This window comes from Crocodylus siamensis, chromosome 7, assembly GCF_052110815.1.
Source record: "Crocodylus siamensis isolate JL-2025a chromosome 7, ASM5211081v1, whole genome shotgun sequence".
In the NCBI taxonomy this organism is placed as follows: Eukaryota; Metazoa; Chordata; order Crocodylia; family Crocodylidae; genus Crocodylus; species Crocodylus siamensis.
In genome coordinates, this window is record NC_143401.1 from 87,059,581 (window position 1) to 87,085,728 (window position 26,148).

The window sequence follows — 26,148 nt, forward strand, 5'->3', positions numbered from 1 at the left end:
TATCAATTTGGTCAATGCTTTTGTTTAACGATCCCAAAAAATAGCAGCACCTTTTGACACTGTGCAATAACTTTTCTCATTACCGATTGCTCATATCTTCAGTTCTCCTGGTTACTCTCTGATGGGAGTGTGTGAAACTGTTTTAAAGATTTTTCACCATCTTCTCATCACAAAGTGCCTTGGCTGTTGCAGTTGTGCATTTTCATATTGGACCCTTGTCACTGTGTGGTTACGTTGCTTTGGCTAACTGCAAAGCCACTCCATGAGAAGCAGCAACACCTTGATAATTATTCCTTTTTATCTGTAGTACAGAGTCCAGTTTGTGTTTTAAATTTTCTTTTCAGGTTTTTCCCCACTTCCTAGTGTTCTTAAAGACTTGTATTTTCATTCTTCCTTCTTTGATGCACTCTTCTCCATTGTTATTAACCCTCCCAATAGAAACAAACAAAAACTTGGAAAAAGGTTTTTTTGAGCCCTCACCACTATGTTCTGGGCTTTGAAGCGCATGGTAGATTATCAAGAGCGCAGAGCATGTGCAAATGTGACTATTATGGATATTAGAAGAAATAAGGACATTAAGCCTTGTTTATAGATGACATTTCTTTAGGCCAGCCTAACATGGGCAGAGCATCTCTTTCACGGACTAGTAGTGTTCACCATAGAAATGGCTTTGGTAAAAATGAAAGAAAAGCAATGAGAAGCTAATGTAGTAAAAACAACTTATCTGGGACACAGAATGGTTAGATTTGTCATAGCCTAAGACAGAGACTAAAGATTGTTTATGTCTATTCATGTTGCCAGTGGAGACAAATCTCAGAAATGGGAGAAACTGGTGCCATATATGGAATGAAAGGATATACTCTGTTTAGAGGAAGATGGAAAATTCAACTGTTCACAGAAACATTTCCCTCTGTGAACATATATATACCTGTGATATGACAAATGGGAGCTTTAAATTATGCTCTATGAGGCAATGTGTATGGTGCTGTAATAAAATGTAACATGCTGGTTCACAGGCTCTTTTCATAGAACAGAGAAAATAATTTCCAAGTCTAAGATCAGATTCAGATCTTAGTTACTCTGATTTAAATCAGAATAACTTGTTTTGGCTCTTAATGTCTTACTCCGTGGGTGCACCTACACATGCAGTTAATGCGAAACAATAAACTCTGAAGCAGTTTGAGCTGGAGTAAACTGCTCCTGGGTGCAACATCTGCATGTGTGCCTGGGGCAGCAGCAATTTAAGCTGGGGTGGAGCAAGCCTGGGTTGGTGGGGTGGGGGAGGGGGTCAGCCCTGGGCTCTGAGTGGCAGCGTCAGGCAGTGGAGGGGCTGGCTGGGGCACAATGTCACAAGTGCCTTGTGGCTAGGCAGCAGGCAGCAGTCTGGCCTCCTGTTGCTTGGGCTGACTGGGCATAATTTGCACTTGCAGTCAGCTACTATGCATGCATTTCAGTGCAATAAATTATTCCGCCATAAGATAGTACTGTCCCTGACAGTGGAGTTAATTAGTTTCCTGTGCCCTAATGCTGGCACACATGTAGACAGTGATGCTTTACTGTAGAGCTAATTAGTCTATTCTGGAGTAAAGCTCATGTGCATTTGTTTTCCTTGATTCCCACATCTTAAAAGCAAAATTTATTTAGGAAAAGCAAAAACACTACTTTAGTTAGTTTAGTTTCAGAAAAGGTGTGGCCTGTTACTTTTAAAGTGATCTGTGTGTATGTTCGTTTTCTAAGAAGGCTGCCATGGGCATGATTCCTACGGGAGGTGCCGCAAAGGGAGGTTGGCATACTGTAGGCAAAATGCCCTGGAGGGAATCAGCACCTTCATTGTCTATCTCTCAGGTTTCTTATGAGAGAGAACTACAATCTGTGAAGTGCTTTGAAACTGTAAGGTACTAAATGTGAAATTATTATTCATATATTTTATTTAAAACATTTTAGAAAAACTTTTATGCTCCAGGGTAGAGACAGAATCCCTTATAGATACTTTTCCTTTATAGGGGACAGCAGCAAAAGTAATTCAAATGTAGAGGTGAATTTTTGCATTAATCAATTGATTCTACTTTCAAGTCTTTCCCCTTTCTTATTTGGAAGCTGTGTAATTACAGTATGTGCCAGGAATATTATACTCACAAAACAGGGGACGTCTGTTAAGATACAGGCAACACAATCAATGCTGTGGAGACGCCTGAGTTACTGAATAAATGATGAAGTTTTACCAGAAAGAGTGCAGAGACAAAAGAAACATTCAAAATAATGCATAACCTGGAAGTAGATTTAGCTTTCTCTTTTTTAGTAGTAAGATAAGGAAGACATTCATATAGTCTTCCTTTTGCTATCAAATTAGATGTGCAAACCAGTTATCTATGGAAATACATTGTCTAGACAGAACAGATAGTTTCTCAGTTACTTGTAGGACAGGAATGAGATGTACCTCTCGCAAGAACAGAGATTAATAGGGCATTTCTCCTTTTCCCCTGATAATGACAAGGTTAAAATTGTTCCAAAAAGTCTGAAAACAAAATCGTATTAAATTTAGGTAATTCAATCCTTCATTGTGACTTCAGTTTTAGCATTTTTTCTCTTTTCAAAGACTTTGAAGGGCTCATCAACCCAAACGTATCTTTAAAGAAATGAGATTAGTACTGCTATAGACACTCTCAGGGAATATTCCATTTACTTATTAAACCCACTGGCATTATTACTACCTCATTTGCCTTTCAAATGATCAATACCCATATAAAACTTTCCTCCCTTCTCTTCATTTATGGCTTTTTTATATGTAAACTTGTGTAAGCTCAACACAAAACAGGTTAGCGCTTAATTATGTAAGCTTTACTCAGGCTGAGTAATAAAAGCCCAATGCAAACCAGTTATAGCCCAGGAGAGTTGAATTAAGTCCTATGTGAGTGGTTTCACTGTTTTCAGGGAGGTTAGTTGCTAAGGGTCTTGTTACATCTTACAGTGAATGCTGCACAAATGTTAATGGGCTTAGTGTTCGTCAGCTTAGTGGAGCAGTTGTACTTTAAGGTGAAAAACTATCTCCGACTGTGTCACCTGCACAGCTGTGACTTGCCAATAGGGGCTTAGTGAGCAGAGGTAGAATTGGCTTGCTGATCCTGCCAGGCAGAGCAAGTGCCACAGACCTGGAGTGCCCAGTGGCTGTGGTGCCTCCCACCACCACTTGGACCAGCTCTGCTCCTACCGAGCACAGCAAGCCAGCCTGAGCAACAACAGGAGGCACCGCTGCACCCTCCTCCATAGCTGCTCAGACCAGCTCTACTCCTGGTGAGTAGAGCAAGCTGGTTCAAGTGGCGGGTGGGAGCTGGTGCCTCCCATTGGCACTTGGACTGGATTTGCTCCCTTTGGACAGAGCAAGCTAGGTGAAGGGTAGCAGAAGGCAGCTGCTCTGCGTGGGAGCAGAGTTGGTCTGAGCGGTAGCGGGATGCACTATAACCACTGGGTGCTCTGGGGCTGCAGCACTTGCTCTGTTCAACATGCAGGCAAGGCCCCACTGCCTCCCGGTGTGCCCACTTGCCCTGACTCAGGAGGGGCCACTGCATCCCAGGATGCTGGAGGACTTCAAGTTGGGCAGAACAGCTGTGGAGAGTGGCCACACCTTAATGGGACAAGACTAAAATTAGGTGGATTAGAGATATCCTGATCTGGAATGCTGGAATTTAAACCCCAACAACGAATGGTTTAAGCCACCTAAAATGTTTTGGCATGCACCAATCCAGGGGTTAAGAGCTCCAGAAGTCACCTAAAATGACTGTGTAACAAAGCTGTAAGAAAACTGTTCAGAAATAAGCATGAATAAGAGTGGCAGAATCTAGGTATAAGGGCTGCTTGCAGACATGGGGGGGAAAAATGTGCTTTACTGGAAGAAGCAGTGTGCTACTTTGACCCAGCTCTGCAGTGTCTGTATAGATCAGGCGCTTCAGTGGGGATTCAATCAGTTATTTGATAAAAGTGTCAATAAAGCCCCACTAAAGCGCCTGATCTATACAGATACTGCACAGCCGGGTCGAAGTAACACGCTGCTACTTCTGGGTATGCGCTGGGGGCTGGGTTCAGCATGGGAGCACAAAGAAATTTTTTTTTTTTTTTTTTTACATTTGCAAGCAGTCAGGATTACTGTAAATAGGACAAAGAGGTGAAGGTAAAAAAACAAAGAATCCATCAGGTTGGTTGGATTTTTTTTTAAGTTTGGAAAAAAGTAAAGCTATTAAATATCATTAGTGTTTGTGTTTCTTATGCATCGTCTTTGCAGTTCAGCTACATGTGCACCAAGCAAGTGAGAAAAATAGGTGTCAAGTCAATAGAAGTTGGTAATGTCAAACTGAACTGTGAATAAAATAGTTCTGAGGAAACAGAATTATCTGAAAAGTCATCTCACAGATTCATGTGAGTGCATCAAAAATCTGGAGGGCGAATCTTGCATTCTGAGAGTGCATTGATATAGACAGTTGCAAAGAGAGAACTTCTGCTCTGAGTACAGGGGGGTGATGACCTTTTTTTTTTCTTTTACTAATAAATTGGGCTAGGGACAGACATTCAAAAAGCCTGAGCCTGAATTAATTTGCTCTTTGCAGGTTAATATAACCTGGCTAGGCTAAATCAGTTTGTAACCGTACGGACCTCCCAAACATGCAGACACATGCCTGCAGTGGCTCAGACTAGAAGCTGGGGGGAACGCCACAGCAGCCCTTCCTTCCCTTGCACAGGGCTGAGCTGAAGCAGGGTATGGCCAGGCCCCGGTAGGATTGGGGAGGGGTTCCCCCTCTCCTTGATAATAGAGCATGTACCAACTCTGTTATCAGCATTTATCACCCTATAAATAAACAAACAGCCTCTCATTAGTTTAAGCTCCTCTTAAAGAAAGAAGGAAAGGAGTGACATTACCAGCTGAGCTGTTGATTAGCTCCAAAAAGCCCTACACTGACACTGCTGTCCGCTGCAGCACGGGCCGTACCGTACCCAGCATGTGGTCTTCTAGCTAATGCTGAGTTGTCTGTGTAAGGCAGAGAGTGATGAGGGGAGGGGGAGAGCAGAAGGAAGCCAGACAGATGCTGCTGTGCCTGCAACTCTCTGCCAGAGCTGCAGTCAGGGAGCAGAGGGGAGGGGCCAGCTCTGCTGTGGAGCAGAAGGCCCCGCCTAGCCCAGAGAGTGTGCAACAATGCTGGAGGAGTCTGATTTACCTTAAACCAGCAAGGTGTCTAGGACAGACGTTGCATAGACTGGTTGGACCCACATCAGTTAAGTCTGATACTACATTCAACCGGGTTTATCTCAAACCAGTTTCAGCCATTTTCAAACTAGTTTATGTGCACTGAACATAGGCTCTGTTGCAGGTTTAAATCAGTTTCTGATCACTTAAAAACCGATTTATGTGTAATGTCTGTCCCTAACCTTGAAAGCAAAAAGAGTGTTCTATTTTTCTTGCTGCTTCTGCCATTACTGCTTCTGCCATTAGAGAAAGGCATTATCATTGGTATTGGTACTTCCTCTTTCATATTGCTTACAACTTTTTATGAAACTTTGTTGATGTTAATGGAATGTTTTCCCCATCTTTTCTTACCTTCCTCTCTGTTGTTCACTTCCATTTTATGCCTAACTTAATTCTGGGAAAAAACATTAGAATGCATTAAAAGAGGGTAAAAGTGCTATCCTCTTAGAAAGCAGGGTACAGAGAAATGCCCAACATGGTCTGAAAATACAGCTTGTGACTAGTCTGATAGTTCTCTAGAAAGGTACCCAAAAACCAAAATGAAAGTGGTTATGGCAAATCTACCTTGATTTTACCATTTATTGCATTTTCAGAGGTGTGGCTAATCAGAATGGCTAAAAGCTAGGGTATTTATGATGATGACCTGGATTAAATACTGGTTGGAGGAAAGAATATACAGGTTTCTGATTTATAGTCATGAGTCCAAATGGAGCTAAGGTATTGAGACAAGTTTAATGCTGGGATCATGCTTACTTAAATGATAGTAAATTAAAATCCTTGGGTATCTGTAATTTGCTGATGGCAGCTAAATAGAGGTGGTTGTTGATAAAGTTGAAGGCAATAAATTTCAGAATATTATAAATTGATTGAAGGTGAGGAAGAATGAGTCTCAAATGAAATCCAGTATCTCAAAATGTAAAGTCATGCACTTGGGTTGAACAAATAAATTTAAAAAAGCACATGCTTGATGGAGAAGAACTAGAGGAAACTAATTAAGAAGCGATCTAATAGTAATAGTAAATAATACCAGAGTGAATAGTAAATAATATCAGATGAAACAGAGTGTTGTATTAGCAGTAACAAAAGTAAACAGGCTACTCAGATGTACAGTTTTGGGAATTAAATGTAATCAAAAGAGATGGAAATACTTTAGGTAAAATTAAGTAGCTTAGGTCTGTGTCACTTGCGAATCTAAGTGCCGATTCTCTCATATATAAGGCATTAGTTAGAACGCATCTAGAAAAGTGAGGGCAGTTCCTTTAAAAATATATATCTTCAGGTCCTAGAAAATTTCTGAAGAAAGGTTACTGACTTGTAGGTATGCTTGGGGTGATCCTGTAACAGAAGTTTCTTGAATTTTTTTGGGGGGGGGAAGGGGGAATGATTGTCTCCTGTGTATGCTAGTCTTTTTCCTACGGCATATTTTGAGTGAAGTTGACCCCTTAGCCAAGAGCAAACAGAAGACCTTAGTGCCATTTATATTATAGGAATGTTGATGGCTTGATGGTGTCTTTATGCTATTCCTTTGCATGCTTATGAATAGTAGGGTTGTGTGAAACTTTGGTCCCTGATTCAGTTCATCGGAGATTTGGCCCAATTCAGTGGCTGAATCTCTGAATCTGAATCAAATCAGAGGATCCTTTAATCTCTCCAAATCAAATCAAAACCCTCCAAATCAATTCGGAGAGATTCCACAAGATTCGGCAATTTGGACATAGACACAGCTTTAAATATTTTTTCTACATGCCTGTAGGTAGCAGGTGGCTCGTGAACACTGTGATGCTGGGGCGAATGGAGAATCCCACAGGAGCAGGGGGGCGGTCCCCAGAGCGCTCAGCATCAGACCTGGAAGTGGACCAGAAGCATTTCTGGTCTACTTCTTGGTCTGCTGTGAAGCACGCAAGGGGGATCCTCCACACACCCCTGGCTCAGCGGCTGGTGTCCTGGGTCTGGGGGGGGACCTGGAACCCCCCCATGGCCAATCGCTGAGCTGAGGGGGTGCAGGGAGGGCCCCCTGCGTGCTCCCTGGCAAACCCACAGGTGGACCTGAAGTACTTCTGGCCCACTTCTGGGTTTGCCACAGAGCACATGGAGGGGGCCCCCCCGCACTCTTGGGGGATGCTGTATGCACCCCAGCATCGCAGCGTTCACAAGCCACGCTATCTGGAGCTACGTAGAAAAAACACTTAAAGCTGTGTCTATGTCTGAATTGCTGATTCTCTGAATCAGCATCGAATCTTCAGATTTGGATTCGGCCGAATGGAATCAGGGACAGTGATCCCAATCAACGAATCGAACCACTTTCCCTTATTTAGGCCAAATCCGAATTGAATAGGGCCTGCTTTGCACACCCCTAGTGAACAGCTTAATTTTTTGTGACACTATAATAGGGAAACATATGAGCCTAAAATACAAAAAGGGATATTTGCAATATTTAATAGGATGGGTTTTTCCTTTCAGAGAGTTTTTTGTTGACTGTGGAGGTGCCATAACAGTTTAAGCCAGAAGAGGATATAGCCCATAGTGTTAACCTAGCAAATTACTTAGGCATTTAGACACAGAAATAATTTCATATTTAAGGATATAATTATTGTAAGAATATTATCAATATTCTAATTTAAAATCATTATATCAGTGGTTAAAATCTTGGTTCTGTGAAAGGACTTGTTATATAAAAACACAGTTTAACTACAATTAATTTACTCTCTATGCAGGGAGGTTGATTTCTTCCCAAGACCTTTATAAAATCTTTATAATTTGTGCCCTAGTAGTTGCCAGTTCTTTTACAAAAAAGAGGCTGCAGGAGAAAGTTAAATGTACAAGCATCAAACACTTCAAAACAGATAGATGTCAGTGTCTGGGGAACACTAAAATTTACCCTGTCAGTTTTTGTGTATGTTTTTAATTTTTGGTCTTCTTAGCTAAGCTGTTGGTCTCTACCTGCCAAGTAAGTTCTTTTCCTTGATCATCTTAGGGACGCTTCTCTGCAGTCTTTCTTGAACAGAAGCAGCTGGAATTGAGCTCTCTATTTCAGGGCACTTACCCCCTGCTGTGATATTAATATTTCTCTGTCTGTACTAGAAATACCTCCCCATATATGTCATACGATTGCATTTGCTGTTTTCACAGCCACATTGCTGGATTGTAGTCATCCTGGGATCATGTAGTGTCCTCAAATCTTCTTTCTCCTCTCTTATTTCCAATTGACAAGCTCTCAGATTGTAGCAGAAATTCATCTTAGTAGTCCCTCAGTGCCTGACCTTGTTCTTTTCTATTATAATATTTCATCACATTTCTGTTACTCTAGTTCTCAGTCCTTCCCGTCTGATATTCTGATCCCACTCTGCATTTGTATTAGCATGTTTATATTTTTTTTAGTGGCAAGGTCATTAATTAAAATATGAAACAAGTTGGATGCCAAAACCAGTCCTTGAGGATCTCCATGCATAACCTCCCTCTAGCCCAGGGGTGAGCAGTTATTTGGACCTGAGGGCCATTTTATGAGTTTTGGTGAGCTGTCGCCCTGCTGCACTGGATCAGCATACCTCCCACCCCTCCACCCCATGCCTACAACAGCTCACTAAAACTTCTTAAGTAGCCAGGTGGATGGGATGGGGCCACGGGTGGTTGGGGAGCAGCATCTGGGAGCCAGATAGGCAGGCAGGTCTAGGACTGGGATCAGGATTGTGGGGCAATGCCAGCATGGAACTGGGGCTTGGTGCAGAGCCGCAATGTGCTCCCCATGTGCCCCGACAACAGGTGCCGGTTCTGTGGGCGCGGGTGTGCGGGGAGTAGATTGCAGCTCTGCCCTGGGCCCCGGCCCTGCGCTGTCACTGCCCAGCTATCCCAGGGTCTCTATGGAGACTGGCCAGGACCTGTGTATGATGGCATGCGGCCAGGCAGATGGGATGTGACCGCAGGCAGCCAGGGCGTGCCTGCTGCTCCCTGCCCACCTGTGGCCCCATTCCATCTGCCAGGCCATGCGCCCTGCCTGCGTGGGTCTCAACTGGTCTCTGTAGGTGCTCCCAGTGGTAGGTGTTGGGTGGAGGGGCTGAGGTGGGACTGGGTCCAGTGGTGGCAGCAGCAGAGACTGGCAGAGGGAGCTGGAAGGAGCTGCTGCTGTGGGGGCTGCCTGGAAGTGAGTCTAGCTGCCACGCCACCCAAGCTCTGCTGCACACCCAGGGGAAATGGGACCGTCTGCATGCACCACAGCCTAGGCTGCCCTCTGCACCCAGGCCAGGAGGGGCTGAGTGACTTGCTGTGGGCTGGACAAAATCCTTTGATGGGCCAGATCCAGCCTGCAGACCATATTGTCCCACTCCAGCTCTAGCCCCATACTTGCCCTTTCAATACTAACTGTTGTTGTTTCCTCTTTAGCCACTTTTTTGCTCATCTTCTAAATGCTTCCCTACGTTAACTAATAATTTCCGTGAATATCATTGTATCAAATATTTTATTGAAGTCCAGGTAGAGGAGCTTTACTGTATTGTACTTGTTTAGAAAATTAACTAGGTACCTTAGCAAAGAAAGGTATCAGGTTAGTCTGGTAATCTACCTTTGGTAAATCCATGCTTTAGGTCATAATGGAAACACTGACAGAGTTCTACCTATAATAGTCTACCAGGCACTGCTATAAAAAAATCTTGGAAAATCAATGGGCAGATTGTCATTAAAAACTCATTTTGCATAACATATATTACCTAGACATGAATATTTCCTACTTATAAAATTTAACATAAAGTTAAATTGCAAATATTTTCTGAAAACCACCAGAATCGTGGCCTTAGGCAAACCACTGTTAATATGAAGCATTTGTTCAGCTCTACTGGACAAATTTCTTGTATGATTTATGTGAAGGAAGGCATCATTTGCTTGTTCATGATTTCAGTAATGAGGTTTATTTTCCTATAATCTAAAACATAAGAAGCAAAGCTAGGTTTTTTTTTTAATTAGGCAAGTAAACAGTACCTTGATCCATAAAATAATGTAAACTGACTTCATGTGTTTCACTTTTGTTTTCAAGCTGCTTAATTGTACAGCACTTCAGCCTTCCAAGGAACAGTTTATTCCCAGATTCCCTTATATAATGGATCAGTGTAGGAAATACTGATTTCAATTAGAAACTGTCCTAGCCTGATCCAAATCATCTTTTAATTAAAAATTCTCCTAGCTGATTCAGTGTGTGGCAACATATAGTTCTAAAATGAAAGTGTAAAACAAGATGGATAATATTTACCTGACTAAATAATTAAGCAGACTATAACTAAGCCAAATACCATATAAAGATACCATACCGGTTAGAGAACCTATACTAATATACTTTTTCTATTATGATTTTCTCATTAGAAAAGTAGTGGAGCAGTTGCTTGTCATCTGGGAGGTAAATCAGATGTGTGCAAAGATCCTAAATACCTAGGATCTTTTTCTTTCTTGCTATTCTCTTTTTGGGCTGCTATTTTAGAATAAATGACTGAAATAGGAATCTTGATTTAAAGGCATTAGTCCTTATCCTAAATACATCCATGCATTTAGGCTGCTTTGAAGCAGAAGGGACACATGAGGGGAAGGGAGGAACTCTGTGCATAGGATGTGTTTAGTACTTCGGGTAGGAAGTGAGGCAACATTTTTTTCTTGCACCTGGTATTTTATACAAAAGAGTAATGTCATTTTTCATGCATGCTGCATGCCAAGTTTTAATGATATGTGGGTAGCAGATTCAAATTGGAATAACTATAGTGTTGCTTCTAGACTAACAGAACATGTAGGTTTCTGAAGCTCTGCTTTAGTATTTGTCAAAAATCGTGTAAAACTGACAATACTCATAGAATCTCACAAAGGAGGCTGTCACTTGCAAAAGGTTCTGCCTTTCTGAATAGGTTAGTTTTTAAGGCACCGCCCTGCCCTACCTTCTGCCAGAATTCCCTTTGGGATACTATAGATATGTTGGCCTTTTTGTTCATTATGTCAAATTAAAGTTTCCATTTTTTCTAAAAAATATGATTTTATTTCAGCTTTCAATTTTTATTTTGTCTTCTTTCCTTTTTCAGTGGTAAAATGAAAACATTGGAAAAATAAAACTGAAAGAGGTGAAGGAATGAAAAAAAGAAAAACTGAAAAGAACAAAATCATTTAAAATCTTTGAATGCAAAATTTCATTGCTGTGCAATGAAAATTATTTTTCAACCACTTAAATATTCTTTTTGGCAGTAACACTCCTAAGTCAATGACATCACAGCTGTCTTTGCCTCATGTGCAATATATATATATATTATATGTATACCCACAGAAATTGAAAAGAATGCTTCAGAATTTTACAGGGCATTGGCCCTGTAATGATAACATTTTTTGGATTGTGCAAATCCTTGAAGCCATATGAGTCACCATTTACTCTAAGTAAGTAAAGTTAATAAAAACTAAAGAAAATTGTAAAAACTGTTTCACAGTTAGTAAGTTTAAAGAGGGTTTTGATTTTCATGTTTTTTTCCAGAAAACATGTTAAAGCAAAATCAGATTTTTCATTGCTTTGTCTCTTCATTTTTCTTTTCCTTTTTGCAAGTAAGTACCGTACAATAAATAATGCCCCCTTTTTCCCTTTCCTTTTTTTTTCTATTTTGCTACTTTTCAACCTTTTACTAACTTTGGGAAAGTCATAGGGTGCATCTAAATGAGACATTTACTGTGGAGTTGACTAAGTAGCTCCATAGTAAATGTCTTGGTGTCTACACATGTGCCCCTATTAGCCTGGAATAAACTCCACAGCAGCACAAATATTTGTGTGGCAGGCCATGTCAACCTTGTGTCCATCTATTTACCCCTTCTCCGCCCCCCCCAACACAAAATAATTTAAAGGTTATCAGAAACTGTGAAAAAGTTTGGACTGTTCACTATCATTCCAGTGAAGATTAATTTATGAGTATAATGCAAAATAGGTGATCAATATGTCTTGTACGTCCAGTTTAGGATAAATAGCACATACATGATATCTTACAAGTTTTAAAAGCTCAGAAATAAAACATTACTTATGGAAAGTAAATAGTAAGCATATATAAACTGTAATAGTAGCAGTCGGGTAGCAGGTCGCCCTTTATCAGAGATACGATTGTGGCAAATTCACAGATAGATGAGCGTTTCCTGCTTCCAAGGTATTTTAATGACTTATAAGTTCATGAATCAGAGACTTGCTTTCTATTCATGTGTTACAGACACAATTCTAGGGGTGAGAATACATTAATATACTCCATTTTTAGAAGAACGGTTTGTTTCAGTGCTTGCATGCATCAGAAAAAGCCAGAAGAAATTTTAGCATATTTTCTTCAAAACCCCTCTTGCAGGGTGGCCAGGTTAGCTTTGGCTCAACTGTCTGCTTCAACTGAAAAGGGAGCCATGCCCTAGCACCTCCTGACTTCTGGCATGGGCTACTGTAGGCATGTGGCTGCATTTCCAGAACCAAAAGTGAATGTCTGTTCACTTGCTTATTGGGTCAAGCTATGTAGCTTAGAGTAAACGGCAAAGATTGAATCGATTCAGCCTTAGGCTTTTTGACTGTCTGTATTTAGTCCATATGTTTGTCTATTTTATTGCCTATTTTATAGGAAGGTCTATAGATTTGTTATTCCATAATTGGGTCTAAGTTCCATTCCTGCAATGAATTCTGCATAAGCAGATCAACATATTCAAGTGGAGCTCCCGTACCCTGATTTGTTTTTCTATCACACTGACTCAATCAAATTATTTTAACATGACTGAAAATCCCCATTAGGAAACAAGCTAAAACATTTGAAGCTGTATTATAGAGCACTTAGGCTTCAAAATGACCAGCTAATATGACTTTTGAATTCTGAGTAAGAATTGTTTAGGGTTCTCTGTAGAAAATAACCAAATCTGCTTAAGCTAACACAACTGAGAAACATTCCCCTTTTTCCTCATTGGCACTGGTCATTTTACTTCAGCAGGGCAGACAGACACATGTGGGCACATCCTCACATGCAGACATGTGCACTTGCAGCAGCTCAAATAGTAGCAGCACAAATTTGTGCTGGAGATTTGAACCCCAGCACGTGTGCCTGAACATGCACTTTGGTGTGAGGCTAATTGTGTCACCTGGGGCACTCTATATTAAGGAGGAATACACATCCTCGTCAATTAACAAAGAATCAGAGGAGGGGCACTCTGAAGTGCTTTGGGTTAGAATACAAGGCAGTCGAGGGGAAAGAGACTTAACGGCAGGGGTCTACTATAGACCTCCCAATCAAGGGGAAGAGCTCAGCTAGGAATTCTTAAGTCAGGTCACGGAGGTAGTGAAGTTAAAGGATGTGGTCATAATGGGGCATCTGAACTTTCCGGACATCTTCTGGGAAGAGCAGTCAGCCAGGTCTGGCTCAAGTAGGTTCCTAGCCAGAATGCAGGACCTCCATCTAACCCAGGATGTGCACTGCCCCACCAGGGGAGATGCCTTGTTGGACTTGGTGCTGGCCACACGAAACGACCTGGTGAGGGGGCTGCAGGTACCAGACCACCTGGGCGCCAGTGATCATCGCCTGCTGGAATTCACCATCCAGCGCAAGGTGGCAAAGGCCTACAGCAAGGCAGCAGCCCTAGATTTCAGGAGGGCGGACTTCAATGAGGTAGGAAGAATAATTGGGGAAGCACTGAGGTCACGGAGGGGAGGGGAGCCAGGTGTCCAAGGAGAGCAGTCGCTCCTTAAGGAGACGATCCTCCAAGCCCAAAGGGAGGTAATCACAGCACGGATCAAAGGGAGCAGGAGGGCACAAAAGCCCCCACGGCTCACCAAAAGCATCCGGGAATGTCTCCTAGCTAAAAGGGAGGCACACACCCAATGGAAGGGAGGGGCCATCACAAGGGAGGACTGTACTGTGGTGGCTCGGGGATGCAGGGGGGCAGTCAGGAAGGCCAAGGCAGAGATGGAACTGGGACTAGCTTCCTGGATTAAGGACAACAAGAAGTCCCTTTTTAAATACATAGGTGGTAAAAAGAAGGTTCCAGGTAATGTGAGGCCCCTGCAGGATGCCTTAGGAAATTTGGCCATCACACCAGATGACAAAGCCAACATATTTAATGATTTCTTTGCCTCCATTTTCCTAAGCAGGGACCGGAACAGTCACCCCCCGCCCCCCGGGCCCATTTCAGGCCCCAGGAGAGGCGCACCTAAGCCAAGGGTTAGTGAGGAACTAGTTAGGGAACTTCTGGAGGGACTGGATGTATTCAAATCAGCTGGTCTGCATGATCTCCACCCTAGAGTACTGAGGGAATTGGCTAAGGTCATTGCAGGACCCCTGGCATGGCTTTACAAGTACTCATGGTGCTCTGGTGTGGTGCCAGAGGACTGGAAGAGGGCCAGTGTGGTTCCCATCTTCAAAAAGAGGAAGAAGGAGGACCCGGGAAACTATAGGCCAGTTAGTCTTGCCTCGATCCTGGGCAAGCTTTTTGAGAAAATTATTCTGGCACATGTCCACGAGGGGCCAGCAGGGGAGATTATGCTTAGGGGCAACCAACATGGGTTCATTAGCGGCAGGTCCTGTCGCTACCTGGTGGCCTTCTACGACCAGGTCACCAAATCCTTAGATGTAGGGGTAGCAGTGGACACAGTGTTCCTGGACTTTCGAAAGGCCTTCGACACTGTCTCTCACCCCGTTCTCATTAAGAAACTGAGGGGCTGTGGTGTCGACACCCACACAGTCAATTGGGTCGCCAACTGGCTGGAGGGCCGCACCCAGGGAGTGGTGGTGGATGGGTCATTTTCGACTTGGAGGGATGTGGGCAGTGGGGTTCCGCAGGGCTTGGTCCTTGGGCCCGCACTGTTCAACATCTTTATCAGTGACTTGGATGAGGGGGTAAAAAGCACCCTGTTCAAATCTGCTGATGACACTAAGATGTGGGGGGATGTGGGCACACTAGAAGGGAGGAATAGGCTGCAATCGGACCTGGACAGGTTACAAGGGTGGGCGGATGAGAATAGGATGGGATTCAACACCGACAAGTGCAAAGTGATGCACCTCGGGAGGTACAACCGGCACCATACCTACAGGTTGGGGAACTCCCTTCTTGTCAGTACAGAGGCAGAAAAGGATCTTGGAGTCCAAGATGAACATGGGCCGGCAGTGTGGGGATGCAGTCAGGAGGGCCAACCGTACCTTGTTATGCACCCACAGATGCATTTGAAGCAGGTCCAAGGAGGTGATACTCCCCATCTATGCAGCACTGGTCAGGCCACAGCTGGAGTACTGCGTCCAGTTCTGGGCGCCGCACTTCAAGAGGGATGTGGACAACATAGAGAGGGTCCAGAGGAGGGCCACTCGCATGATCAGGGGGCAGCAGGCCCTACGAGGAGAGGCTATGGGACCTGAACCTGTTCAGCCTGCAGAAGAGAAGGCTGAAGGGGGATCTAGTGGCCTGTTACAAACTAGTCAGAGGGGACCAGCAGGCATTGGGGAAGTCCCTGTTCCCCCAAGCACTGCCAGGAGTGACCAGGAATAACGGTCACAAGCTGGCAGAGGGTAGATTTAGGGGAGATATCAGGAGGCGCTACTTCATGGTCAGGGCGGCTAGGATCTGGAACCAACTTGCAAGAGAAATGGTGCTGGCTCCTACCCTGGGGGTCTTTAAGAGGAGGCTATATGTACACCTTGCTGGGGTTGTTTGACCCCAGTACTCTTTCCTGCCATGGCAGGGGGTCGGACTAGATGATCTACTCAGGTCCCTTCCGACCCTAGAACCTATGAAACTATAACTCTGACTCTGCCCAGCTTCTCCTGGATCTTCAGTTGACCCTACAGGTGTGGCTCCCACCAGCAGGTCTTGTCCCGTCTGGTGGCTGGGCACACAGGTTGTAAGATTTGTGGTGGGATGTGGGGTTTGGAGGAGTGGGGAAGGGGGGGGCTTGGAGAGGGTTGGATGGCTATAGGGGTAGGGGTGAGGTTTGTGGGGGGATGTGGGGCTTGGTGGATGTGGGGGTGTTGGTGGAAGTGTGGGGGGGTTATGGGGGAACTGTGTGGGAGGGGTGGGATCCCTGACCTCCTCTTCCCCCTCCTAGCAGCCAGCAGTGGACCTTCAGGGCATGCATGGCATGCATGGCCTACTTCAGGCAGTCCCCGGGCAGTGTGTGGTGCCATCTCAGACCTGGGGGTCTACATGTGGCATACGGAGCCAGCCCAGCTCACTGGCATGCTCCTTCAAACAGAATTGGGCCAGCTCCTGCCACCACCTGGGGCTCCCTGCACTGCAGGTAGGGGTCTCGTGGTATTGGGCTGCATTGACTTCTGCCTCCATTTGCCTTGAGTGCCATTGGGCCTGGGGTGGCTCCATGGAGGCAGGAGCTGGCCCAGCCTGATGGCATGTGAAGCGCATGGAGGTAGGAGCCAGCCTGGCCCAATGGTGTGTGGCTCCTGCCTGTAGTGCCAGGAGCCCCAAGTGGTGGCAGGAGCCAGCCCGGTCCTGTTTGAAGGTGCATGCCAGTGGGGTGGGCTGGGTCTGTGTGCCATATGTAGCCCCCGGGTCTCAGGGCACCGTGCACTGCTGGGGGACTTTGCCTGCAGCAGTTCATGAGCAACACGGGAGCCTGCTGCTGGCTGCTACAGCCAGGGGGTGCAGGGCAGGGGAGGCTGTGTGCCATGGGGAGGTGGGTGGAGGACCCACCCCTGCCACAGAGTTTCCCACCCCCACAGTACCCCCACCCCCACATCCCTGCTTACCTGGCTCTGGGTCAGTGCTGCCAGCCTTGCCCTGCTTCTGTTTCCTCTAGCACACGGGCAGCATGCTGGAGCAGCAGGGGCATGCAGCAGGCATAGAGACACTCTGGCCTGGAGCTGAAGTGTCTCTTTGGAGGACCCAGCCTCCAGTTGCTTCAGGGCACACTCCTCCACCACTTCTTTCCAGCGTGTTTTCTTTTGATACCGGGATTTCCTGATTTACTTAGAGTCTGCACTGCATATTTGCAGCACGGTGAACATTTTTTCATTTGCGGCGTGCCTCCTGCGGCATCTCAAACTGCTTTGAGATGCCACAACAGGCACTTGCTCTCTCATCCAGATGTGGCCTGTGGGTCTAATTGTGCGTTCAGGACCAAAAAATCAACTCCATTTTTTATATATGCAAAATCATGTCCCCATTATAAAACATTTCAGTAGAAAATTATACAGAACTGCTAGTGTAGTAAGTTTAACTTCCTGTGTTTTGGGGAAAAAGAATAGGCTGCTGCCTGTAAAGTACCACTGTGGTTGAATGTCCCTTAAGTGGATTTTGCTTTCAAGCAACATAGAAATCTTTTACTAGGAATAACATAAAAGTTAAATTTTGAAACTGAGCTAAGTTGCTTTGTTACTTGCTATATTTTTTGCTTTGTTAATTGTTTCTCAGATTTTATACTAAAAATATTTCCTATATAATATATTGTAATTGTTCAATTTATAAGGAAAATACCAATCACAGCCAAAATACCAGGTTTTAGTCAAGCCCTAAACAAATGTGGAAGTGCATTTATTTTCTTGCTGAGTCAGCCTTGTGTCTGATGTATTGATGTTCTGCCTCTTTTATTCAGCATTAAGAGCTGTTTAATGTAATGTAGCTTATCACTTTGAAGGAAAGGCCAGAAAATGTTTCTTGTTGAACATACAGCTATAGAATATGAAGCAAAGTAATGAAAGGTATTTTAATGAATGGTGACTCTTGGCTCAAATTACGAGCCAACGTCTATTCCTTTCCGATTTTGTATTTATTGTTAAATGACTCATTCTGAGGTGAGGCTGAGAAAGTATAAGATGTTGTGATTATACTTATTAGCTGCCTTTTGTCTACAGTCTCCATGATTTTACCCCATAATTTAATATTAAATGGCATGTAAATGAAATCATCTTGGATTCCCTTATGCTCTTTTAGCTCAGCGGGTGATGTGTAAGAAATATATCATTAAGGATACAGGAGTCTAAGAGTGTCTGATGAGTCACCAGGGCCAGAAAGAAAAAAAGTGAAAAGAAACTAACTTAGACAATTATGGGCTATTTTAAACTGTCCTCTGAATTTTGGCTGCCAGTATGTGAAGTGCTAAAACAGATTTTTTGTGATCATAGTAGGGTTTTTTGTAAGTCTAGTTATGTATTAGTGAATGCTCAGTTTTTATTACTCACACCACTGTAAATTCCATGCATCCTATAACTGATACAAGCTTACCTATAACATAAAATTAAAAAAAAATCAATTCACCAATGTACCTAGCCTTATTTCCTATTGATTTGACTTCCATGTTAAGCCTGATGGTTCAGTATCTGTGAAGACTAGTATGCTTTATCTTCTCCAGTCCCTTTCCTCTAAAGCTGTCAAATGACTTTACAAATAGTGAGCAAAGTGCACTAAATCCCTCATGAGTTTATTTCCTAAATTTTAAAATGGGGATAAAGGCAGCACAGGTCGGATAAATGACTTGTCTGGGGTGTTGAAGTGAGTCACTGGCAGAGGTAGGGGATTGAATGTAATCCTAATTCGTGCTAGTACTTTACTTTAGACACAATCTTCTTTAGCAAGCTTCTTACGCCGATTTGATATTAACTGATATTTCAGCAGTAAACTCTGAGAAGTATGGTATTCAGAAGGTGACAACTTCATACATCACACTAGCTAATTTATCCACATGGAATGAATAATGCAGAAGAGAATTATAAAAACATCACCTTATGGACCAACAGCTGCAGCTATTATTTACATTTTGTCTTCTATATATATGTTGAACACTGGGAATTTTGCCAATGTGTGCAGCAATGCAGGCTAATTAAATTTTATTCAGAGGGAATTTTGACCATATCAGCTCTGTATAAGGGGTTGAAAAAGCCTTGGAATGGGTCCAATTGATCATTTCCTGTCAAAAGTTTTGTTTGATAGAAAATGGGGTTTTCAACCTAATGAATTTTTCATAAAAACATTCTGTTCTGTATGCAAGATATCATCTGTTGTTAAAATATTTCAGCCAAAATATTTTGGTTTTCACAAAAACTCAAAAATTTAAATACAGCAATTGACAACAAATGGATTTTTGTTTTGTTTTTCCCCTCATTAAATATTTTCATGGGCAAAAATTTTGGACTGGCTTTTAGTGGCAAGAGGTCCTTTCCTCTACCTGGTAAAAACTTAGACACATCCAAGAAGAATTTCATGGAGCAGGCCACAGAAAAGAAAACAGGGTGGTAACATGTGTCTAGTATTTTATTGTGGTTTCTACCTCGAAAATGTAGCATTAAGATCTGTATGTAATAAAAATGTGGAACTTTATGTTTAGGTAGATTTAATAGATTTCATAGCTATTAGGGCTGGAAGGGACCTTGGAAGATCATTGAGACCATGCCCCCTACCCCAGGGGCAGGAAGTCAGTGGGGATCATAGGATCCCAGCAAGATAAATACCCAGATGTCTTTTCAAGGCGTTCAAAGTAGGTGCTTGAACCACCTCTGGTGGCAGGCTGTTCCAGACCTTGGGGGCTCGGACAGAAAAAAAGTTCTTTCTTATGTCCAGCCTGAAACGGTCATGTAGGAGTTTGTGACCGTTCAACATTGTCATCCCTTGAGGCATTCTGGTGAACAGATGTTCCCCCAGATCCTGGTGAGCACCCCCGATGAACCAGGGGTGGCCACCAGATCACCCCTGAGCCTGCGCTTTTCCAGGCTGAAGAGTCCCATGGCTCTCAGCCTGTCATCATAAGGTCTGCTTTCCTGACCTCTGATCATGCGCGTGGCTCTCCTCTGCACCCTCTCAAGCTTCTCTACATCCTTTTTGAATTGTGGAGCCCAAAACTGGATGCAGTACTCCAGCTGCAGCCTCACCAAAGCCGAGTACAATGGGAGGATGATGTCCTGGGATTTACTTTACAAGAATCTGTAGATGCAAGCAAGCGTTTTGCTTGCTTTACTAGCAGGAGTATCACATTGTAGGCTCATGTTCATCTTGTGGTCAGTCATGACCCCAAAGTCAAGGAAAATCTGTTCTTAGAGAAACAGGGGTGCAGCTGTGCATGAAGCATTAGCTTCATTAAAAGAAGGCCACACTATGGACAGGCCAGCTGTGGAACAGGGAAAGGATTTAGCAAGCATGCATTTGTGTGAACTTGATCTCCCTACTGCCTTGCACAACTGGTGCAGAGGTGCTGTGACTGCAATTCTGTTCTGTTAAGTTGAAAAGCCTGGACATCTGATAGAGGTTGTGGAGGTAACTGGCAGCCAATATGGCAATGGGTAATGAAGGAGAATTTAATCAATGCACCACACGACACCACCGCTTTGATGTAAATTGAGGGCTTGGCTCCCCTCACATATAGATCAAGGATAGTAAGTTGCAAAAGTGTCTTAAAAAATTACTTTTGCTCTTTCACCCAAGTTGCATTGTAGATTCCTTGACACAGATCAAGCCCTTTTATTTCAGTGGGAGCCGTAAAGAAGGATAATGGGATTTGTTGTCATAAACTAGAATGAGTTTGTCTGTCTTCAAAAGAATATTGTGCAGGAATGGGCAAACAGGCTCAGTACTAGTGCCACAATGTGATTGGGCTGGTTCAAAATTAGAAAGACAAATTTAAGACTTTCTAAAAACTAATGATAATTACCTTAAACACTCAGTATCAGTCTGAGGTTTTTCACCAGCTTTGATTCTTTCTGCTTTTAAACATCTTGTGATACCTTCAGCTTCTCTGACTTGTTCTTCAACATCTAAACATAAAATGAGAGTGTTTTTACCAAGATATGGTAAATATTTCTATTCAGATGCAGCCTACCTTTCTTACTCATGAGTTATTAAAGTGTAAGCTGCTATGGAAATGAAACTATTACAGTACACAAAATTAAAATGCAAATATTTGTATTTCTAACTGGCATATAATTGCAACATTTCAGGCAATTGCAGAGTCTACAGGATGCTTGTAATAGTTGTATGCTACAATATTTAACCTTATAAAGAACTTATGGCCTGACTTTTTCATCGCTCAACTGTTGTAATATATGCTATTTACAATAGTAAATGAACAATCTGGTTAGTTATGTCACTTTTAAAAGTTTTTTATACAGTTGATGGAAGTAAAATATTTGTATTCTGTAAATTATGTAATATAATGTTCTTTAAGTTGCATATTAGAACTGATATTCCATCTCCTTCCTCCTTGGCCAGTTTTAACACTGTTGACAATGGTAATTGTTTTTGAAAATTTTTGTTCTCTTGGCTTCCATGATACCGTCCTTGTCTAGGTTTTTTCCCTTCTCCCTGCTATCTTTAGCTGCCTTTCAGTGCATCTGCCTCAATTTCCCCCCCAGTCCTTCTCCAAGTCCAACTTTCTGTGTGGCTCCATAGGGTTCTCTCCTTAGTGTCCTCCTTTTTTCTCTATATATAGTATCTCAGGGAAATTGCATATATAAACACAAATTCAATTACTATCTCTGTGTTGACAACTCATAGATATACCGCTCAGCTTTGGACTTGCCTACCTCTGTCCAAACTGGAATTGTGGTCTTTCTGCCATGTACTCATGAATGTTTTGTCAGCGCTGGTTCAAGATGTTTAAAGTCAAGCTCTTAATCATTACTGTTTCATGCTCTGTGTTACCTTCTTCCTCAATCACCACCCAGTCTGTTGTTTCAGACCCATAACTTGGGCATCATCTTTGACTAAAAGCTTTTCCTAGGTATTCCCCTACAGGCTCCAAGTCTTGCCACTTCTTTCTCCATAACACCTCTCTCCTATCTAGCCACGCAGCTCATTAATTATTTCACATCTTTATCATTGTAATTATTCTTTTCTCTTTCTTTGATAGCTGCAATACTGCCTCACTTGTATCAATTCAGAAAGCTGCTGTGAAGGTTTTTCTCTTAGTCCAGTGATTCTCCATCATGGCTCTGTGGCATCCTGAGGTGCTTTGAAATCCTTTCAAGGGTGCCACACAAGGTAAACCTAGAGATGTTGTATAGGAATCTATAATGTTAAAAACTTTTCTGACCAGTAGCAATCCTTCTGAGTCTTGTTCGACAGAAGAATTACTCTATTATTTTTCTGTTGTCAAAAAGCAAGTGAAAACAATAAGCTGGCATTTTCTGAGAGGTTCCTGAAGTCTATCAAGGGGTGCCCTGAGTCTAAAAAGGTTGAGACCCATGGTCCTAGTCCATTGTTTTGGCCATGTCTCCCCTTTTGCATCCCTCTTCTGGTTCCTGCTTATTTGTTGCATCACCATAAGCTACTTCTCTTGGCTTTCAAGGTCCTTCATGAATTATCATCCTCATTCATCTTCTGATTGGCCCATGATAGCCTCCATTTCTTAGTTGTTCAATTTTCAGACCAACACCCTCAGTGTTTTATTGCTTGTTAAATGTTGTAGATAAATATTTGGTATTGAGTACTTGGAGGATTTACTTTGATTACAGATTCCTAATGGGCTTTTTGAAAGAATGTATTGGTTGATTTTCGTTTTGATGTACTAAGTTTTAAATTTATATATTTATTTTATCTGCAAAAGTAGGAGTTCATTTTTCATATTTATGGGAATAAAATTCAGAAAATCCCCTATACGCTCTCTATCAGTGACAGAAGTATAAATCTCATCACAACTCAGTATTTGTTGTAGCCATATTTTAAAATGACTAATTAGGCTATAAAACAAGAATACAAAAATCTTACTTCTGTGACTTACTCTAATCTGTTGAGAAAAATAACCTGACAGAAATCATTTGTCAAATGTATTTATCAAACCAAAAATAATTATCATAACAAGTGATTATCAAACACATGAATACCTTTGAGTTTGCTTTGAAGAGTAAATAAATCCTGCTTTAATTCATTCTTCTGCAGCTGGAGTGCATTTAACTGAACATTATTATGTTCCACTGACTCCATTTCTAAGAGGAAATAATTACATTTTAAATTAAAAAGTATTATAGTTTTAATCTTCATGATGTAATCTTAAACACTCTTTAACTACTTCTAACTGCCTTCAGATATTTGAAAAGGACATTAAGGATAAAATTACAATTAGTCTTATAGAACCCAAATTACAAGAAATTACATATGGTATTATGTATTCATTAGTTTTAAAATAAATTTATTTTTAGCATTCATAAAATAAGCCACAGTTTGTTGATTGAATAAAAATTAGTTTTGTATATTTTATTTTGAAGTGTTACTCAAATTATTTAGGAGGATGACCTGTGCACTTAGATTGGACAAATGCTTTTTCAGAGGCCTGACAATGTTGAGGTCAGGATTTTTCGTTAGTGTCATGGATGTTTAAGCCATATATTTTGATGACGCTTGGTAAGGAATATAATATTCCTGAATTATTATTTCTAGTTACATATTACTATTTTTGTTGCTGACAGTGTAATTGGTGCTAGACACAAATGTAGTTTAAAAAGCAGAGTCACACACATGGCAAGGCATAGTACTAGACTAGGCTAGACGTAGAGGAAAGTGTTAAATACAAATAGGTTCTTTGGTTTTTTTGGGGGGAGGGGGGAGGTGGGAAATGTCCTCACTGACTTCTGTTAATTACTAGATACAACAGCTGCCAACTAGTGGAGACAGCATTCTCCTAATTAGCTACGTCAAAGCTGGAGTCACTTTGATCAAAAGTTGAAGAAGCAAGAAGTGGAAATTAAAATGGACAACCCTATTACTGTGACCTGTAAACAGCAGTCAGGAAATGTGAGGGTCAGGTGCATGATGAATGAGGTTTTTTAAGTTGGGTTATCCTCAGAGATTCATTTTTTACGGTTTTGGCCATTAATGTTGCCAGACCACTGGATTTAATTGCTATGAATGTGAGCCATCTTTTGCTGGGAAAATGTGAACTGAATCTGTTCACGTAGCCCTTGTTTTAATACATAAGAAAGGAGAGATATGGGTTACATGCATGTTCCTGTATGCCATGAAAATTAACTGCCCAGTCAGCAAGAAGACATAAAAAGAAAGAGGTGGTTAGAGTATCTGCTATTAGAAATTATATATTTTAACAAGGTCATGCAATCCTTTTCAATCTCACTGTAAGAGACTAGGCCTACAAAGTGTTTGTGCATTTAATTCCCATGGAAGTTAGAAGGATTTGTAAGATCGTGGTTTGTATGGCAGTCCAAGGGAATACCCTTTTATGACTCTTTCTGGCTGCAACATCACAGGTGGCAATTCAGGACAGGAGGTAGGTTGTACAGACCTGTTGCTGTCAAAATAGCACTATGGACAGGAAAGGACGGAATGGGGTGAGAAATGGGAGGATCTTTGACTGTATCCTTTAATGTGCTGGCCAATACAAGTACTCTGAGACATAGCTGAATCACAATCTCCCTCCTGGGCTGCTGCAAGGCAGATCATTGTCTCTCAGTCTAGCCCAGGGGTGGGTGGACACATATTTGGGATGGAGGGCCACTCGAGGGGTTTTGGTGAGCTGTTGGGGGCGGGGGCACTGTTGACTCAGCCTGGGGTGGGGGGAAGCAACTGATCCTATAGGGCCCTGGGCCCCTCCGCCCCACACCCACCACTGGGGGTGCTGGATGAAGTGGGTGGGCAGGGTCTCCTGGGACCCCCGTGGGCGGGAACATTAGCCAGGCAGATGGGATGGGGCTGGGATCAGGGGGTGGTGACAGTGTGAGATTGGCCCCAGGGGTGACAACCTGATGACATACCATCTTTCAAAATATTTTCTTCGTTTTCTAAATCATGCATTTCAGTCTTGACCTTTTTTTTAATCAAAATATCTCTGTTACTTGTTAATCCATACTCATTGTTAAACTCTGTTATTTCCATAATAAAATTCCCCTCTTCTTCGGTCATTCTTCTCTTTGTATCAATCTAAAAATGAAAAATGATTTAACATAAAGAGAAAAGGCAGAATTTTTATTAAAACAATGAGTCTGAAATTAAAAAATGTATTTCCTTAAATTGAATAAGCTCCCTCCAGTGGTGGTGCAGTCACCTACCCTGGAAATCTTCAAAAGGAGATTGGACAGTCACCTTGCTGGGGTCACTTGGCCCCAGTTGTCTTTTCCTGCCTAGTGCAGGGGGGCCAGACCTGATGATCTACCAGGTCCCTTCCAGCCCCTAACGATCTTTGAATCTATGAATAAAAAAACAGCATCCATTCTATTTTTCTGACCTGTACAAACAGGAAAATGGTCTCTATCTCCATCATTCTTGCTTTTGCATAAACCCTACCATTTTGTTTTGTGACAAAATGAGAAGTGTATTCTATATATACAAGCAGTGCTACAAGCCCTGTTATGCCAACAATTTGTACAAAGAGCTCTGTATTGAAATCAATAGGGAGTTCTGCTTAAAAATCAATGGCATAATGTGGTCACTCTTTTTATAAATTGCCCATTAAGGGTGAAACACTTTTTGCAGAAGGCCAGGAAAAGGCCAGTGCCCTATCTAACTTCCAAAAGACAGTCCAAGAAAGTGGGCCCTTGCGCAAGCCAGTGGAAGATGAGAGTTCTCTCAGCACCTTCTGAAATTGGTTTTAAAGAAAAACTGTTCCATTTATAGAAAAACTCATCCATAAAGTCATTGCCAAAATTAAATCAATTCAAAACACTTAATACTAAATTAAACAAAATTGATTTACCTCTAAAACAAGATAACTTCAGAATCAAACTTGGATGGGCAGAATAGATCACAAATTCACATTCCATCAAGAGACAGCAATTTTGCTTTTACAGCTAAATAAGATTACTGTGATAGTTGTGGTATTTCCTATTTTGTCTCCTTCACTGAATATAAGGAATACCTAGGATGCTGCACTACTTATAAAGGCAACTATGAAAAGATTTTAACTGTAGGCACTGTGAATTTTTTTTTAATGTTCCAAATGAAACACCACGTTTTAAAGAAATAAGGGGAATCATGTCATGTAGGCATGTGTGCAGGGACAGGCTAGGGGATGAGTGAACTGT

The 26,148-nt window shown here is 42.3% G+C and overlaps 2 protein-coding genes across 4 annotated transcripts in view; one reads left to right on the forward strand and one right to left on the reverse strand.

The window, feature by feature from the left end:
• LOC149860090 (uncharacterized) overlaps nucleotides 1-26,148 on the forward strand; it is a 184,299-nt gene that overhangs the window by 117,187 nt on the left and 40,964 nt on the right. The gene's annotated exons all lie outside the window — the stretch shown is intronic.
• The window catches only part of CCDC172 (coiled-coil domain containing 172), a 40,016-nt gene that overhangs the window by 6,393 nt on the left and 7,475 nt on the right, over nucleotides 1-26,148 (reverse strand). The window contains exons 4-6 of the mRNA XM_090058329.1: nucleotides 24,883-25,048; nucleotides 23,002-23,103; nucleotides 20,832-20,934 (exon numbers count right to left, since the gene is read on the reverse strand). Of these exons, the coding sequence (XP_089914455.1) occupies nucleotides 20,832-20,934; nucleotides 23,002-23,103; nucleotides 24,883-25,048 (371 nt within the window). The remainder of the gene's footprint in view (nucleotides 1-20,831; nucleotides 20,935-23,001; nucleotides 23,104-24,882; nucleotides 25,049-26,148) is intronic.